Source organism: Dasypus novemcinctus, unplaced genomic scaffold, assembly GCF_030445035.2.
Source record: "Dasypus novemcinctus isolate mDasNov1 unplaced genomic scaffold, mDasNov1.1.hap2 scaffold_292, whole genome shotgun sequence".
In the NCBI taxonomy this organism is placed as follows: Eukaryota; Metazoa; Chordata; class Mammalia; order Cingulata; family Dasypodidae; genus Dasypus; species Dasypus novemcinctus.
In genome coordinates, this window is record NW_026688257.1 from 120,849 (window position 1) to 137,785 (window position 16,937).

At 70.4% G+C, this 16,937-nt stretch overlaps 1 protein-coding gene across 1 annotated transcript; it reads right to left on the reverse strand.

Annotated features, from left to right (window-relative positions):
• Positions 1 to 449: 449 nt before the first annotated feature.
• Positions 450 to 16,878, reverse strand: MAST3 (microtubule associated serine/threonine kinase 3; the record flags this gene model as incomplete). Its single annotated transcript, XM_058292788.1, is given in 21 exon segments — positions 450 to 1,807; positions 1,809 to 1,992; positions 2,510 to 2,691; positions 2,781 to 2,914; positions 4,454 to 4,576; positions 4,763 to 4,992; positions 5,070 to 5,276; positions 5,592 to 5,821; positions 6,268 to 6,404; positions 6,846 to 6,938; positions 6,940 to 6,956; positions 8,101 to 8,223; positions 8,669 to 8,770; positions 8,859 to 9,024; positions 10,134 to 10,266; positions 13,613 to 13,751; positions 13,866 to 14,074; positions 15,374 to 15,459; positions 15,806 to 15,864; positions 16,441 to 16,573; positions 16,777 to 16,878. Coding segments are annotated over 21 exon segments (3,123 nt in total), but the record flags the coding sequence as incomplete, so codon positions are not given.
• Positions 16,879 to 16,937: the final 59 nt, after the last annotated feature.

A 16,937-nucleotide genomic window follows, 5' to 3' on the forward strand; every position in this document is an offset into this window, starting at 1 on the left:
GTGACCAAGATGGTTTCTGAGTGGCTCTAGCTCCGAAAGCGGCCGAACGCGCCGGTCCGGGCTGGGTTCAGGTTGCATGGGGGACTTTTCTGGCCCAGGCCAAGCCAAAGAACGGAAAGACAGTGTCCTTTATGAACACGATTCAGGTTCCCAGGGTTGTCCCTGGGTGAACCCTTTAAGGACAGACCTACAATGGCATCCTGGTCAGGACCCGATAAGAAATCGGGGAGCAGCTCAACGGCGAACTCCTCTGCAGCCTTCAAAACCCACTTCAAATGATCCCTCAGGAGGCATCAGTTTTGTGCATGAATGCAAGCAGGTTGGGGCTGAGGGGAACATTCAGCGGAGGGGCTCAGGGTGCACTCTGCTGAGCCAAAGGGCTTTCATCCCCCACCCCCGTTTCCCTCACCCCTCTCCACCCCACACCCATCCAAACACAGGACTTCGGCTTAGTAAGTTCGGGCTTTATTTCACTGGCAGCTCCGGGGTGGGAGGCGGGAGCAAGTCATGCACAGCCTGTCCAGCCTGCATCGCCAGAAAGCGCCGGGCGGGGGTCCTGGGCGGGGGTCCCGGGCGGAGGAGGCTGCAGAGTGTGGTGTGCCCTAAGCCCGGGGGACAGAGCCTCACCAGCCGCGCCGACCGGGGAAACGAGGCGCCGAGGTGCCCCGGGACACACCTGCCGTCAGACCTGCCGCTCAAGCCCCCTCCACCGCGGGGCCCACGGCTGGCGTGTGAGGGGGTGACGACACCCCCGCCAGCCTCCTCCAGGCCTCCTGGCAGGGGAGAAGCCGCGAGCAGCGCTTGGCACGCAGTAAGTGCTTAACAGACAGTCTTTGTAAACACGAGGAAACCGAGGCACAGAGTGGGCAAGCCATTTCCCCGGGGACACACAGCAGAGCCCTGGCTCTCAGACTTCTTCCCAGGAGGGCCCGCCTCATGGACGGACGCCCCCGCGGGGTTGGCACTCAGGTCCCCTACGGAGGGCTCTCCCGGGGCAGCCCCTCAACGGGTGGCCTCGGTGGCGTGGTCACCCGGTGACGAGCCTGACGGTCCTAGTGGCCGAGCCGTCGGTGCGACGTCTCCGGGTTACGCGGCTTTACCGTGGACCTCCCACCCCAAAGGGGCCCGGGTTGGTGGGGCGTCCTGGGACCCGTGGGCGGGGTGGGGTAACGCACAGACTCGAAGCACAGAAAGCAAGCCCAGGAGGGACACGCGTCCAAAGTGCTCCTTCTCGGCCCAGGGGGCGGGGCCCGCACCTGTGCCAGGTGAGCCGGGTGGCGGGGGCTCTGACGCAATAAGTTAACGGCAGGGAGGGGCTCGCTCTCCATCGCGCCCCGCCGTCCCGAGCCCCGGCCGGTTCTGTGGAGGCACCGCGCCGGCTTCCCGCCTCCCCGGGGTCCCGGGAGCGGGCCTGGACCTCAGCGGGGGAACAACGAGGGCTCACACACACGGCCGCGCGGCCCCGGGCCGGGCTCAGCCCTTGGGCGCCGGCCCCAGGGCCCCGGGCGCCGCGTCCGCGCCCTCCACGGCGATCCTGGGCACCGAGGCGGGCGCCGCGGCCTCCTCGGCCGGCTCGTCGAAGCTCACCTCCTGCACGGCCTCCTGCTTCTTAAAAGAATCGCGGCGCTCGGACAGGTGCAGCCGCCGCATGACCACCAGCTCGGCGTCCTGCGCGCGCCCGCGCCGCCCCGCCTCGGCGTCCGGCCGCTCGCCCGCCCCCAGCTTGTCGGCCGACTGGCCCCGGCGCAGGCGCGGGGAGCGGGCGCCCGCGTGGCCGGGCAGGGGCGAGGGCGAGCGGGGCGCGGGGCGCCGCCGCGCAGGCCAGCGGGGAGGGCGGGATGCTGCTGGTGGACTTGCGGCGGCCGCTCTTGGCGCGCGGCGGCCCCAGCTTGGCCGCCAGCCCGTGCAGGGAGCTGGGGCGCGCGTGGCCCGCGGCGGCCGGGGAGGCGGGGCTGCTGGAGCTCGGGGACACGCTGGGCGGGGACGCAGGGTCTGTGGGCGACAGGCGCGGGTCAGGGCCGCCTGCCCCCAAGTGCCTTTCTGGTGAACTCGTCCGCATCCCTCAAAGCCCAGCTGCCACGCCTCCTCCAACCGGGCCCTGACCCAGTGCGACTGGTGGTCACAGCTTTCCTGCTCCAAAACCATCTTTCCAATACTCAGCTGTTACTGTGCCCTCCCCAGGCTCCCCCTGCTTTCTGTCCAGCTCTTGAGCCAGCATTTGAGGCCGTGCACAGTCCACCTCCCACCAGTCCCACCTCAGCTTCCCGGTCATCACCTCTGCCTAGTCCCCTTTGCTTGGCACAGGCTGTTCTCTCTGCTGGGATCCAGTGAACTCCTATGCATCCGTCAAAACCCCAGCCTCCCCTTTGGGCAGCTGTCTCCCAGCACGCCCCCCGCAGCTTGCATTTTGCCTTCCTTTTTGCCTCCTCCAAGCTCTGCTCCCTGCCCGCCTTCCCCAGGAACGACCACGCAGCCCCCGGAGGTCTCTTCCCCCCGGGCGCGCACCCACCTGCCGGGGCGTCGGGGGCCGGGCTGCGGCAGGGCGTGGTGGGGCTGGGGGACAGGCTGTGGGTGGGCGAGCCGGGGAGGCTCTCGCTGGACGACAGCGAGTGGTGGAGGCCGGAGGAGAAGCTGCGACTGCTGTGCAGCACGGACGACTGCTTGGAGATCTTCTTGAAGAGCGACTTGCGCCTGGGGACGCGCGCGGTGAGCCACGGCGCCCCCCGCGGGCCCCCACCCGTGCCCGCCCCCCCTGGCGCCCCCGCGCCCCGCGGGCTCACCGGTCCTGCGCCTCCCGCCGCCGGCTGCGCTTGTTCCTGCGGGCCATGCGGCCCTTGGCGCTCCTGCGCGCGGGCCCCACCTGGATGGACGTGTTCTCCAGCGCCGTGGTGCGCAGCGCGATCTTGTCGCCGCTCTGCGGGGAGGAGGCGGGGTCGCAGGTGCACCTCCCCGGCCCGGCCCCGCCCCCAAGCCCAGGACCAGGCTCCGCCCTCACCCAGGCCCCGCCCCAAGCCCAGGACCAGGCTCCGCCCTCACCCAGGCCCCGCAGCAGTCCCCTGTCCCTCCCCAGCCACCGGTCCCGCCCAACCTTAGGCCCCGCCAGGCCCCGCCCCCAAGCCAGCCCCGCCCCCAGGCCCCACCCCCGCCCAGGCCCCGCCCCCAAGCCCAGGTCCCACCCGGCCCCAGACCCAGCCAGGCCCCGCCCCCCAAGCCCAGACCCAGGCTCCGGCCCCACCCCAGCCCCCCGGCCCCACCTAAACCCAGGCCCAGCCAGGTCCCGCCCCCAAAGCCCAGCCCTAGCCCCAGGCCCCGCCCCCAGCCCAGACCTAGGTCCCGCCCCACCCCAGGCCCCGCCCCAGGCCCCCGGTCCCGCCCAGCCCATCAGGCCCCGCCCCCAGGTCTAGGCCCCGCCCCCAGCCCCAGGGAGCCGCCCCCAGGGTCCTGCTCTCCAGCTCCCCCCAGGACCCCACCCCACCTCAGGACCCACACCGCGGAGACCACCACCCACCTGCCTCCTCCCCTGCCCACCCCCAGCCCCTCCTTCCAGCCTGGGGGAGGGTGAGAGCAGATGAGACCCCCGGCGACGGCCCGGGAGGGGGGGGCTGGGGGCGGCCAGGGGTCAAGAAGGCCTTCCCGGAGGGGCGGGTAGCCGGGAGGGGGTGGCCCGCCGGGAAGGCCTGAGAAAGGGGGTCCAGGCAGAGGGAGGGGCCAGACCTGGGGGGGGAGGGGATAACTGCACGGCTGTGGGGGAGGGGCCCGAGAGCCTCGAGAGTGGGGAGCAGGGCGGGCAATGGGAGCCCCGAAGGGGGGCAGCGGGCGGGGTCCCAGGAGGGGAGCAGTGGGGAGAGGTCCCAGCGAGGGGGGCAGGGGGCGGGGTCCCGGGGAGCAGGGGGCGGGGTCCCAGGAGGGGACAGGGGGTGGCTGGGGGGGGGGCATGGGGTACCCCAGGGCAGTAGGGAGAGGTCCCGTGGGCTGCAGGAGGTGGGGGCGGGGGAGACAGGGAACTGGGTCCCAGGAGGTGGGCAGGGAGCGGGTCCCAGGAGTGGGCAGGGGGCGGGCCCCAGGAGGGGGGCAGGGGGTGGGTCCCAGGAGTGGGCGGGGCCTAGGAGGGGCGGGCCCCAGGAGGGGGCAGGGGCGGGTCCTTGGAGGGGGGCAGGGGGCGGGTCCCAGGAGTGGGCGGGGCCTAGGAGGGACGGGCCCCAGGAGGGGGCAGGGGCGGGTCCTTGGTGGGGGGCAGGGGGCGGGCCCCAGGAGGGGGGCAGGGGTGGGTCCCAGGAGGGGGCGGGCCCCAGGAGGGGGCAGGGGTGGGTCCTAGGAGGGGGGCAGGGGGCGGGCCGCAGGAGGGGGGCAGGGGGCGGCCGGGGGGCGGGAGTGGATCCCAGGAGGGGGGCAGGGGGGGGCGGGGCCCCAGGAGGGGGGTCTCAGGAGGGGCGGGCGGGCCCCGGGCGCGCACCTTGAGCAGCAGCTCCACCACGTCGCGGTGCACCAGCCCCAGCACCGACTCGCCGTTGACGTGCGTGACCAGGTCCCCCGCGCGCAGGCCCGCCTCCTGGGCGGGGCTCCCCTCCTCCACGCTCTGGGGGCGGCGCCGGGGCGGAGTCAGAGCCCCCCTCCCCCGGCCCTGGACCCCGACCCCCCCTTCCCTGCCTCAGTTTCCCCGGTCTGGGGGCGTCCGTCCCCAAGTCCGATCCCCCCACCCATAACCGTTGGGGACCCGGGCGGCGCCAGCCCACCACCCCCCGAGAGCGGGGAGGGGGCGCACCCAGACCACGTGGTGCACGGCGTAGACGTCGCTGTCGCCCGCGTAGACGCGGATGGCGCGCAGGCTGAAGCCGTACTTGCGCCCCGCGCGGTGGATGACCACGGGGGGCCGCGGGCTGCCGCACACGGGGGAGGGGTCGCGGCTGGGCGACGAGTCGCGGGACGACGGGTTGGAGGACAGCGAGCGCGGCGACAGGGGGCTCACGAGGGCGCCGCCGCTGCTGCCGTCGTCTGCGGGGAGGGGGCGTCACCGGGGGGCTCCGGGCCGCCCCCCCCCCCCCCCGCCCCGGCAGGCCCGGGGGAGATACCTGCGGTGACGATGAGCGACAGCGCGGACACCGAGGCCGACTTGGGCACGCGGCCCCTGCCGGGCGACGCGCGGGGCTTCTCAGGGCCGGGGTCCTTGGCGCCCCCGAGGCGGCGGCCGCGCCCCAGGTCCAGCGGCCGCGGCGTGGAGTGGCGGGCGCCGGTGCTGTTACTGCGCAGGCGCGCGTGGCTGAGCGCGCCCGCGTCGGCTGGGGGTGAGGGGAAGGGCGGTGGGCGCGTCCTCAGTCCCACCTCCGCGCTCCGGCTCTTCCTTCACACCCTTCCCGCCCCCCTGGGGAAGCTCCGTTCCTCAAGCCCCCCTGGCTCCAGAGAGCCCCCCGCCGTGACCCCTGAGTCAGGGGACTTCTCGGGGCCACCACCCTGGCGTGATCTCGAAACCTTCCTTAGACAAAGCAGTGGGGGAATCGCTGGTGAACTCCTACACATCCCTGAAAACCCATCTCAAATAGCCCCTCCCCTGGAAGCTTGCCCCAACACTCCCCTGCCCCCTAGGTCCCACCTACCAGAAAGGCCCGAGGTTGTGGGCGTCACTGGGGTGGCCGCGGGGGGTGGGTCCGGCTCCCCCAGAATGAAGACAGGTCTCTCGGGCCCTGCAGGGGCTGCACCTGCCCCCTCGTCCTCTGAGGAGAAGGCAAACTTGGGCATCGTGTCCAGGAGGGACGGGCTGGGGCCCTGCTCGGGCTGGGACGTGGACGAGTGGCAGGAAGAGCCAGAGGAGGTCGAAGGTCGCAGACTGGGGGGAAGAAGGGCCACGTTGGGACTGCCAGGCGCCTGTGTCCCGGGACCCCAATCCCCCAGGGACCCAGAGACAGTTTGCAAATACAGGGCGAGCTCCCTCTGTCTATCCCGGCCTCCAAATCTGCCCAGAAAACTCCTATTCATCCTTTACAACCCAGATTTCAACACCCAACCACTACGAGACATTGATTACTTCTGCTGAGTCTGGGCTTTGAAGGACCAATAGGAGTCCGTTAGCGAAGGACATTCCAGGCAGAGGAAAAAGCCCGGAATTGTGGGAGTGCACGCCCAAGCGGGAGGCTGGGGCCTGATCGCTGGCCAGCAGGTGTGACCCTTTTCTCCAGGGCCACCAGGAAGCTCCCTCCAACGTCAGATTTGGCGGCTCCACCTCCCAGCGGTCTCAGAGGCCTGGGACCTGCTCCCACGCCCCGGCCCATGTACCGGACATCGGTGCTCAGCCGGCGGCTGGACTCGCCCTCGCAGCCGCGCTCCCAGCCGTCCCCCTGGTCCTCGCTGAAGCTCCTCTCCGCGGACGCTGGGCTGGGCTGGACGGCCAGGAACTCGGAGCTGCTGTAAACCTGGGGAGGAACAGAGAGTCACGGCGACACGGTGGCCACCGGCTGAGTTGCGCCCTGCCAAGTCCCTCGTGAAAGGAAAGTTTCACTCGCATACGAATGAGGAGCCTGAGGGTCACAGTGGCCCAGCCACCCAGGAAAGCACGCGGGAAGGGCAGCCTTTAAATGAAGAAGGCACAGCAAAGGAAGGCGGAAGCAGCGCAGTGTGGCAGTGACAGGATAGTACGCAGCCCTGAAAAGCAGTGAGGCTCAGACACGCGCTACGACACGGGTGAACCCGGGGACACCGCGCTCCGGGGAAGCAGACGGCGTGACCCCACGTGGACAGAATGTTCGCACAGGCGGGAGGGGGCGAGAGAACATTCTGGAACCCGACAGGCGACGGCCACACGACGGCGCGAAACGCGGGCAGCGCCGCGGTGGCGGGGGCGCCCCCCGGCCCACCTTGCTGAAGCGGTGGGAGCAGGACGAGAACTGGGGGATCTCCGTGGACGACTCCTCGTCGTTGGTCTCGTCGTCCTCGGAGCACACGTGGCGGGTAGCGCTCGGCGCGGGCTGCGGGGGGACAAGACGGGGGCGCACGCTGACGCCGGGGGTGGGGGAGGGCGGCCTGGGCAGGGGGCACCCCGTGGGAAAAGGCTGGGGGAAGGGAGCGAGGGTCCCTAACGGCCGAGGCCCGAGCTGGGGCTTTGTGTCCTTGAGTCTCTGATTCCTCGTCCTTGGGGTGGGACCCCCAGAGCTCGGTAAATCTTTGCCTCTCGGATCGAAAGGACGTGCCCTATCTTACAGGAGAAGAGACAGACGATCAGACGGGACCCCTGCAAGCTCAAGCGCGTGCAGTAGGCTCTGGAGGCCGCGCGTGCTGACCCGGCGTCGAGCTGGGGCTCCGAGCAAGGACGTGGGGGCTCGTGTGCACCCACCTGCAGCACCAAGGGAGGGGCCCTCCACAAACAAGAATGTGCCAGGGTGGCCCCCCCAGCTGGGGGGCACAGGACGCCCCAGGAGGCGAGAGTGGAATGGGCAGTGCCTTGGTTTCCCCCTCTGCAAGCCACAGGAGGTTCCGGCCCCTTCTGCCTGGATGTGCAGGAAATGCCAGCCGGGGGGAAGAAGGGGGACGCGCCCCAATTTCTAGGGATACTCAGGGGATTGGCAGCTCCCCGCTGGCCGGGAACAGACACGCAGCGAGGGCGGGGCACGCAGTGTGGGCGGGGCGAGGCGCACAGCGGGGGCGGGGCACGCAGAGCGGGCGGGGCGGGGCGCACAGCAGGGCGGGGCACGCAGAGTGGGCGGGGCGCGGCACACAACAGGGCGGGGCATGCAGTGTGGGCGGGGCAAGGCGAGCAGCGAGGGCAGGCACGCAGAGAGGGCGGGGCGAGCAGTGGGCGGGGCACGCAGCGGGGGTGGGGCACGCAGCGGGGGTGGGACACGCAGTGCGGGCCCGGGCGAGCAGCGGGGGCGGGGCATGCTGTGCGGGCGGGGCGGGGCACGCAGCAGGGGCGCGGCACGCAGAGTGGGCGGGGCGGGTGTGCAGTGTGGGCGGGGCGTGCAGCGGGGGCGGGGCACGCTGTGTGGGCGGGGCACACAGAGTGGGCGGGGCGGGGCGCGCAGTGTGGGCGGGGCGTGCAGCGGGGGCGGGGCGCTCAGCGAGGCGGGGCCCCGCCCCGGGGCTGTGGGCCACCCGCCCCCCGGCCTCCCTTACTGTCGAAGTAGCTGGTGTCGTCCTCGGCCTCCAGCTGCGGCACGAACTCGGCCTTGTGGCGCAGGAGCCCGGCCCAGTCCAGGGCGCGGAAGAAGGGGTGCTGCTTCACCTCGTGGGTGCCACCTGCGGGCACGCCCGCTCAGTCCTGGGGTCCCCTCCGCCCGGGCGCCCCTCGCGCAACGGCCGGACGCGAGGCGGGGCGGCACCTGGGCCAGCCCGGGAGGGGAAGACGGAGCTGGCAGCAGACGCCGCCCGTTTGTTTCTGAACCCGGAGGGGGACCCGGGGGCTCGGGAGAGACCGCACCGGAGCTGGTCAAACCCGCACTGGGCGCGTGAGGGGTCCCAAATGTTCCCTTCACCACTCCCTGGGGGGGGGGCCGAGGGGGACAGCGGGGTCCACCAAGCAGGGCCTCTGAGGGCCTGGGGGATGAGGCTTCCAGCCGCCTCCTGTTTCTTCTCTGGTGAACTCCTATGCATCCTTTAATACCCCAGCTCCAACGCCCCTCCCTAGAAGGCGCGGCCTCCCAAGTAGGACTCTGTCCCTGGGGCCCCACCCGCCCACACGCACCAGTGCCCAGGCGCTCCATCGGGCTCTGCCGCAGCAGCCTGTCGATGAGGTCCTGGGCGTCCCCGGGAAGGGCCTCGTCGCCCTCGGGCCACATGATCTCGTCTGCAGTGCAGAAACGGGGGTGAGGGGTGCTGGGACTCGAACCCGGGACCGGGCCTCGAACCCGAGGCCGCGCGGCAGGGGGACTCACCGCTGACCACCTGGCCAAAAAGCTCCTCGGGCGTGTCCCCGAAGAAGGGGACGCAGCCGACGAGGAACTCGTAGAGCACGACGCCCATGGCCCACCAGTCCACCGGCTTCCCGTAGCCCTGGCGGAAGATCACCTCGGGCGCGATGTACTCCGGCGTCCCGCACACCTGGCCGGCGGAGCGGGGAGACTGAGGCAGGCCCCAGCCAGGGAGACGGGAAAGGGCTGGGGTGGGGCGGGGCCTCAGCGGAAGCTCTTCTTTTCCCCCAGGGGGCGGGGCTCCAGGTCGGGGAGGGGGTGGGCGTGGGCTCGGGGGAAGCGGTTTCTATACTGGGGGCGGGGCTCTGGGTCAGGGGGCGGGGCTCCAGGACAGGGGGCGGGGCCTCAGCGAAAGCTCTTTTTTTCCCCAGGGGGCGGGGCTCCAGGTCGGGGAGGGGGTGGGCGTGGGCTCCGGGGAAGCTGTTTTTATACTGGGGGCGGGGCTCTGGGTCAGGGGGCGGGCTCCAGACCAGGGGTGGGGGTGGGCGGGGCTCGGGCAAGCTCATTTTTATCCTGGGGGCGGGGCTCCGGGCCAGGGGAACAGGCGGGGGCGGGGCCCAGGGAGACAATTTTTATCCAGGGGGCGGGGCTCCTCACAAGGGGGCGGGGCTCCAGCAGGGGGCGGGGCTCCGGGTCACAGGCGGGATTCAGACTGGGGATGTGGGTGGGGGCTCGGGAAGCTTGTTTTTATCATGGGGGCGGGGCTCTGGGCTGGGGGCGGGGCGGGGGGGGAGGCCCAGGAAGATCATTTTTATCCAGGGGTGGGGCTCCTGACAAGGGGGCGGGGCAAGCTCTTCCCCCTGGGGCGGGGCTCCAGCAGGGGGCGGGGCTCCGGGTAAGGGACGGGATTCAGACTGGGGATGTGGGCGGGGCTCGGGAAGCTTATTTTTATGATGGGGCGGGGCTCAGGGCCAGGGGGCGGGGCAAGCTTCCCCCCTGGGGCGGTGCTCTGGGCTGGGGGCGGGGCTCTCGGCCGGGGCCGGCTCCAGGCAGGGGGTGTGGGGCTCAGAAAGACCATTTTTTTATCCAGGGGGCGGGGCTCCTGACAAGGGGGCGGGACAAGCTCTTCCCTGGGGCGGGGCTCCAGCAGGGGCGGGGCTCTGTACCGGGAGGCCGGCCGGGGTTGGCCGGAAGCTCGTTTTCTTTCCCCTGGGGGCGGGGCTCTGGACCGGAAGGCCGCCGGAAGCTCGTTTTTTTTTTCCTGGGGGCGGGCGCGCCCAGGCCCCGCCCCCGGCGCACCTGCTTGTCCACGAACTCGCGGGCGTCCTTCTCGATGTGGCCCTCGTACAGGTTGGTGGCCATGTTCATGAGGCCGATCTTGGACAGGCCGAAGTCGGTCAGCTTGATGTGGCCGAGCGAGGTGATGAGCAGGCTGTGGGCGGCGGGCAGAGCGGGGGGGGCGCTGCTGGGACACCGGGACGCGCCACCCAGCCCCGGCGCCCGCGCTGGCGAGGCTGCCGCTTCCCAGGGGGCGCATCCCTGGGCGCCTGTGGCCGCACGCGGGGCAGCTCTGAGCACCTCCTGTATACTCGGCTGGGCAAAGCCAGTCTCCCGGCAACACCCCGCCGCGCGTGCCACGCGCCCTGAGCGCCTCCTGGCTGCGCTTCTAGAATATTCCTGCACATCCCGCAGCCGCGTCCGTCATTTTAGCCAACAGAAACCCTTCCGGGGCACCTAGGATTTGCATTCCCCGGTATCTTGAGCGCCTGCTGTATAAAGAAATATTTCCGCGCACCGCAGGCACGCACCTGTTTTTGAAACAGCTGCACGCTGTAGACGCAGTTTGCAACTTCCTGCGGCATTTAAATAGGCAGATGCTTCGTTCAGCGACAGAACCATCTGCAGCCTCTCAGTGAAGTCACAGTTTCAACCACTTCCTGTGTCCTCCTGCTGCTGCTAAGTTTTCCAAGCACTCTGTGCACATCCATTCTCTCATAAGCCACTTACTGGGCACCTACTGTTTACCCCAATTTTATAAACAATTCCTCGCGTCTATGTGCATCCTCTGTTTTAAAATAAGGCACGTGCCTTGAGCAGCTACTGCTGTGTAAGTAAACGCGTGTACCCAGGAGGAAGTTGAGACACTTGATGGAAAGGAACAACAACAAAAAAACACAAAGCCCACATTTGTGCAGTTACCAGGGAGGCTGTCATTTTCTAAAACCAAAGCCTCGTCAGCAGGCTCGCAGACACCGGCCGTTAGGACAACTAAACTTTCCTGAGCTCCTGCAGGCACAGCCACCGCTTGGGAAATGCCCATTTCCTGAGGCGTCGCTGCGCGTGCTCGTTTCCAATAAAACCCTTTTCTTGCTTCCCACTGCGATGACGCGCTGCATCGCCGTCCAGTGTGGGGACGGAAACGCGATCAGCAGGGGGCTGGCCGTGGTGGGATTTCAGTAACGGGGGCGGGACTTTTCAGGTGTATTTGAAATTCTCCCATGTGCAATTTTCAGGCACCTACTGGAAGCTCGGGGGGACGGGAGCCTTCCTGTCCCGTTTTGCAGATGAGGGACCTGGGCTCAGCAGGACCGGTGCTATCCTGGGGTCTCGGAAGACCCCATGGTCATTCTCTGTCCCTGCCCCACCCCCAGGAGGCCCAACAGGCCCTCAGATTCTTTGACTCTGAAAGAGAACTCTGTCCCCAGCACACAGTAGGTGCTCAATACATGATGACCTAAAAAAAACCAAAATGAAGCCTTTTCCAAAAAAAAAAAAGTGTGATAAGTTACCCCAAATCTTGTTCTCGCCTGAACCACCAGCACTGCCTGGTAACTGTTGACGTGCCTGCTTGTATACAGCTGGTGCCCAATAAACACACACTGGCTCAGGAGATGTACTTTTGGAAAAGCCATCACCGAGTGAGCGGTCACACTCCCGGCTGCGAGCATCAAGTACAGGGCCAGGTTTACAGCAAGTGCCAAATACATGCCTACTTCTGTCCTAAGCCGGACAAACTGCAAAACGCCACCCACATGTGCAGCGCCCCTAACCCTACGTCCGCTCGCCTCACAGCAAGTCCCCTGCTCCTCGTATCCAGGGGTAAACAGGAGGCACATAGCAGGTGCTCAATAAGTGCAGCAGGCAGTGCTTTGTTACAGAGCCTGAGGGATTTTTACGCTCTGGGTCACTGCAGACCTGGCACACAGGAGGTGCTTACTAAATGCTAGCACTAAATCTCCAAGGCTCTCACAACCCATGTCCTCCCTTCCTGTTCACTAAAGGAGAACACAGCAGGCGCTCAAGACATGCACTGCCCCTCTTCCCACACACAAGGGGCTCCTGAGGCACAGGGCCCGTGCCCGTACACAGCTGGTGCCACGGAGCAGGTCCGGCCACCAGCCTGCCCCGCACACAGGTGCCTGCGCACCTGCCCCCACACGGCGGCTCACACCTGGCTCACACCTGGCTCACACCTGCATGTCGTGCCTCGACCAGCAGGGCCCCGATACCTGTGGAGGCCAGGCCCCGCCCAGAGCCCCAGAAGCCCCGCCCCACAGGCCACTGCAGAGTCCCTGCCCCCACCCGAGGCCCCGCCCTGTGGCCCAGAGGCCCCGCCCCGTCACCCTAGCCTTGACCCAGAGGCCCCTCCCCGATGCCCTGGTCCTAGAGGTCGCTTCGGAGGCCCCGCCCATCGCCCAGAGCCCCGCCCCATCACCACTGGAGCCCCGCCCTTCTGCCCAGAGGCCCTGCCCCCAGAGGCCCCACTCTACCCCAGGTAATGCTTGGCCCCGCCCCTAGGCACCCCCCCTTGCCGTCCAGAGGACCTAGCCCCCAGAGGCCCCACCCACAGGCTCCACCCACCACCCCAGTGGCCACGCCCCTGCCCAAAGGTCGGCTCCGCCCCAGAGGTCCCGGCCCGCCCTGCCCCGCTGCTACAGTGGCCTCATCCTGCCCAGAAGCCCCGCCCACCATCCAAGAGGCCCCGCCCCTGCCCAGAGGCCCCACCCTGCTGCCCCAGCAGCCCCCACCCCTGCCCAGAGCTCCACCTCCACAGGCCCCGCCCCACCTCAGATGCCCCGCCCCACCCTGCCCTGCTGCCCCGAGGCCCCGCCCCTGCCTAGAAGCCCCACCCGCTACCCCCAGCAGCCCCACACAGAGGCCCGCCCCCACAGGCCCCGCCCCACTGTCCCGCCCACCGCCCAGGCCCCGCCCCTGCCCAGAGGCCCTGCTGCCCCAGCGGCCCCGTCCCTGCCCAGAGCTCCGCCTCCACAGGCCCCGCCCCACCCCAGATGCCCCGCCCCATCCTGCCCGAGGCCCCACCTCTATCTAGAGACCCTCCCGAGGCCCCGCCCACCACCCCAGGCCCCGCCCCACCCCTAGATGGCCCGTTCCATCCTGCCTTGCTGCCCGAGGCCCTGCCCCTATCTAGAGACCCTCCCCGAGGCCCCGCCCCACCCTAGATGCCCAGCCCCATCCTGCCCTGCTGCCCGAGGCCCCGCCCCACCTAGAGACCCACCCTCCCAGAGGCCCCGCCCACTGCACCAGGCCCCGCCCCCTGCTGCCCGAGGCCCCGCCCTGCTGCCCGAGGCCCCGCCCTGCTGCCCGAGGCCCCGCCCCGCCTAGAGACCCACCCTCCCAGAGGCCCCGCCCGCTGCACCAGGCCCCGCCCCCTGCTGCCTGAGGCCCCGCCTCTACCTAGAGACATACCGGCCCCTTAGCCCCGCCCAGGCCCCGCCCCCGCGCTAGGCCCCGCCCCCGAGGCCCCCGCGCAGACTCACTTGTCGGGCTTGAGGTCGCGGTGCACGATGCCGTAGTTGTGCAGGTACTCGAGCGCCAGCACCGTCTCGGCGAAGTACATGCGCGCCATGTCCACGGGCAGCGGGCCCATGTTCTTGAGCAGCGTGGCGCAGTCGCCGCCTGCGCGGGAGGGGGTGCGTGGCGGGGCCCGGCCGGGACCCCCCCGGGGCTCCCCCCCCAGGGCTCCCCCCCAGCCCCGGCGGCGCCTCCTCCCTCCCCGGCCCCGGCGCTCACCTTCCACGTACTCCATGACCATGCAGAGGTGGCGGCGGCTCTCGAAGGAGCAGAACATGCCGACGACGAACGGGTTCTCGGCGAAGGTCAGGATGTCGCGCTCCACGAACACCTGCTGCACCTGGTTGCGCAGCACCAGGTTCTGCTTGTTGATCTTCTTGACGGCGAAGCGCTGCCGCGTGTCGCGGTGCCGCACCAGGTACACGGCGCTGCGGGGAGCCCCGCTCAGCCCGGGCCGGGGACCCCGCCGGGAGCCGCCGCCCCGCGTCCCCGCGGGCCTCGGTTTCCCCGCCCGCACCCCTGGCCCGCGTCCCCGTGGGCCTCGGTTTCCCCGCCCGCACCCCTGGTCCTGCATCCCTGTGGGCCTCGGTTTCCCCGCCCGCACCCCTGGCCCGCGTCCCTGCGGGCCTCGGTTTCCCCGCCCGCGCCCCTGGCCCGCGTCCCCGCAGGCCTCGGTTTCCCCGCCCGCACCCCTGCAGGCCTCGGTTTCCCCACCCGCACCCCTGGCCCCGCGTCCCCGCGGGCCTCGGTTTCCCCGCCCGCACCCCTGCAGGCCTCGGTTTCCCCGCCCGCGCCCCTGGCCCACACCCCTGCGGGCCTCGGTTTCCCCACCCGCACCCCTGGCCCCGCGTCCCCGCGGGCCTCGGTTTCCCCCGCCCGCACCCCTGGCCCGCGTCGCTGCGGGCCTCAGTTTCCCCGCCCGCACCCCTGGCCCGCGTCCCTGTGGGCCTCGGTTTCCTGCCCGCACCCTGGGCCCCGCGTCCCCGCGGGCCTCTGTTTCCCCGCCCGCGCCCCTGGCCCGCGTCCCTGTGGGCCTCGGTTTCCCTGCCCGCACCCTGGGCCCCGCGTCCCCGCGGGCCTCGGTTTCCCCGCCCGCACCCCTGGCGCGCGTCCCCGCGGGCCTCGGTTTCCCCGCCCGCACCCCTGGCGCGCGTCCCCGCGGGCCTCGGTTTCCCCACCCGCACCCCTGGCCCCGCGTCCCCGCGGGCCTCGGTTTCCCCGCCCGCACCCCTGCAGGCCTCGGTTTCCCCGCCCGCGCCCCTGGCCCGCGTCCCTGCAGGCCTCGGTTTCCCCACCCGCACCCCTGGCCCCGCGTCCCCGCGGGCCTCGGTTTCCCCGCCCGCACCCCTGGCCCGCGTCGCTGCGGGCCTCAGTTTCCCCGCCCGCACCCCTGGCCCGCGTCCCTGTGGGCCTCGGTTTCCCTGCCCGCGCCCCTGGCCCGCGTCCCTGCAGGCCTTGGTTTCCCCGCCCACACCCCTGCAGGCCTCGGTTTCCCCGCCCACACCCCTGCGGGCCTCGGTTTCCCCACCCGCACCCCTGGCCCCGCGTCCCCGCGGCCCTCGGTTTCCCCGCCCGCGCCCCTGGCCCCGCGTCCCCGTGGGCCTCGGTTTCCCCGCCCGCACCCCTGGCCCCGCATCCCTGCGGGCCTCGGTTTCCCACCCGTACCCCTGGCCTGCGTCCCTGCGGGCCTCAGTTTCCCCGCGGGCACACAAGCCCCGAGGACTCACCCGTAGGCGCCGTTGCTGATGAGCTTGATGGTCTCGAAGTCGCTCTCGCACGGCTTCCTGCGGGTCGAGCCGACCAGCGCGCGGCTCTGCGAGGGCAAGCAGGACTCAGGGTCCCCTCCATCCCCAAACCCAGCCCCTGCCGTTCTTCCTGCCCCTCCAAACCCCTCAAGTTCGGCTTCTGAGTTTCTAAGCTTTGGCCGAAGCGGGGCCGTTTCTCCCAGCAAACTCCTACGCATCCTTCAAAACCCACCTGCCCAGTTTCCTCCCCCCGACCCTACCCCTCGCACTCCTCACCGACGGTCCCACCTGCCCCCACCTCCTCTCAAGCCATAAGCATTTATTAAGTGCCTACGGCATGCAGACTCTCAGCAAACCCAGCTCCTTCTGGAGAGGACGGGGCAGGTGGGAGGGTGTGGAAGCTCTGAGACTCACCTCCGGGGACTCGGGGGCGGGGGTCTGTCCTCCATCGAGGTGACTCAGCGACTCCATCTCTGCACAAAGAGGGGGGCGCCTCGATCACCCGAGCAGGGCCGCGGCCCCAGCCACCACTGCCACCGCCCGCGCGAGCCCTGCCAGCCGTCCCCGAGACCTCGGGCACGTGGGGACCAGCTCCCACCATGGTGTCGGGACCCCCCGTGTCCAGGCCTCGGCCAGCAGCCAGGGAACCTTCTAGAATGAGCCGTGGGAAGCCCGGACTCCAGATGGCTCGGCCCAGCTCTGTGCATCGGTTACACGAGCCCCTCGGGCTCCTCACGCCCCCCTCAGCCTGGGGCACAGCTCCCAGGGGGGACCCCGTTATTTCTCAGCCCCAGGATTGGGCAGAGGGGCCGAGTGAGTGCTTGGCCAACGGGCGCGGCGGTGGTGGAGAGGACGGCGACATTTGGCCGCCGGGCCAGGCTGGGACGGGCGGGTTCAAATCCAGCCCTGCCCACTCTCTGGGGGGAGAGGGGGGGCCAGGGTCTCGGGAGGAGGTGCCTGGCAGCCCCCCCCCCCCCCCCCCGCTTGCTGCCTGTCCCGCCTCCCCAGACCAGAAGCAGGGGGCTCGGAGTGACCCCGGCCCGGCTCACCCTCCAGGGGGTCCTTAGCCAGGCCCAGCTGCCCGATGATGTACCGCGGCAGGTCCGTCTTGATGCCGTGCCCTTCGCGGGCCTGGCCCTCGGCCGCCTCCAGCAGGTGGTAAAACTCCTCGGGGTCGAATTCCTGGGGGCGCAGGGGGGCGCATGGGCCGGGACCGCCGGCACCGCCCCACCTCTGAGCCGCCACCTGTGCCGTTCCTACCGCCAAAACACTGTTCCCGGCGGCTCCCGCTCGCTTCCAGCCCGGGGGCACCCCATGAGGCCCTGGCTGCTGCCAGACACCCGGGGGCGGAGAGGGGGGCATGGGGGACCCCGCGAGGCGCTCACCAGACACTCGAGGAGCCGCGCCGGACGTGAGATGATGATGAGCAGCTTGCGCACAAGCTGGACCACGAAGCCGACCTCCTCGCTGTCCGAGCGCTCGTGCGCCTGCGCAGGGGGCAGTATCGTCACCGTCACCGTGGCCCCGCCCCGGCCCCGCCCGTGGG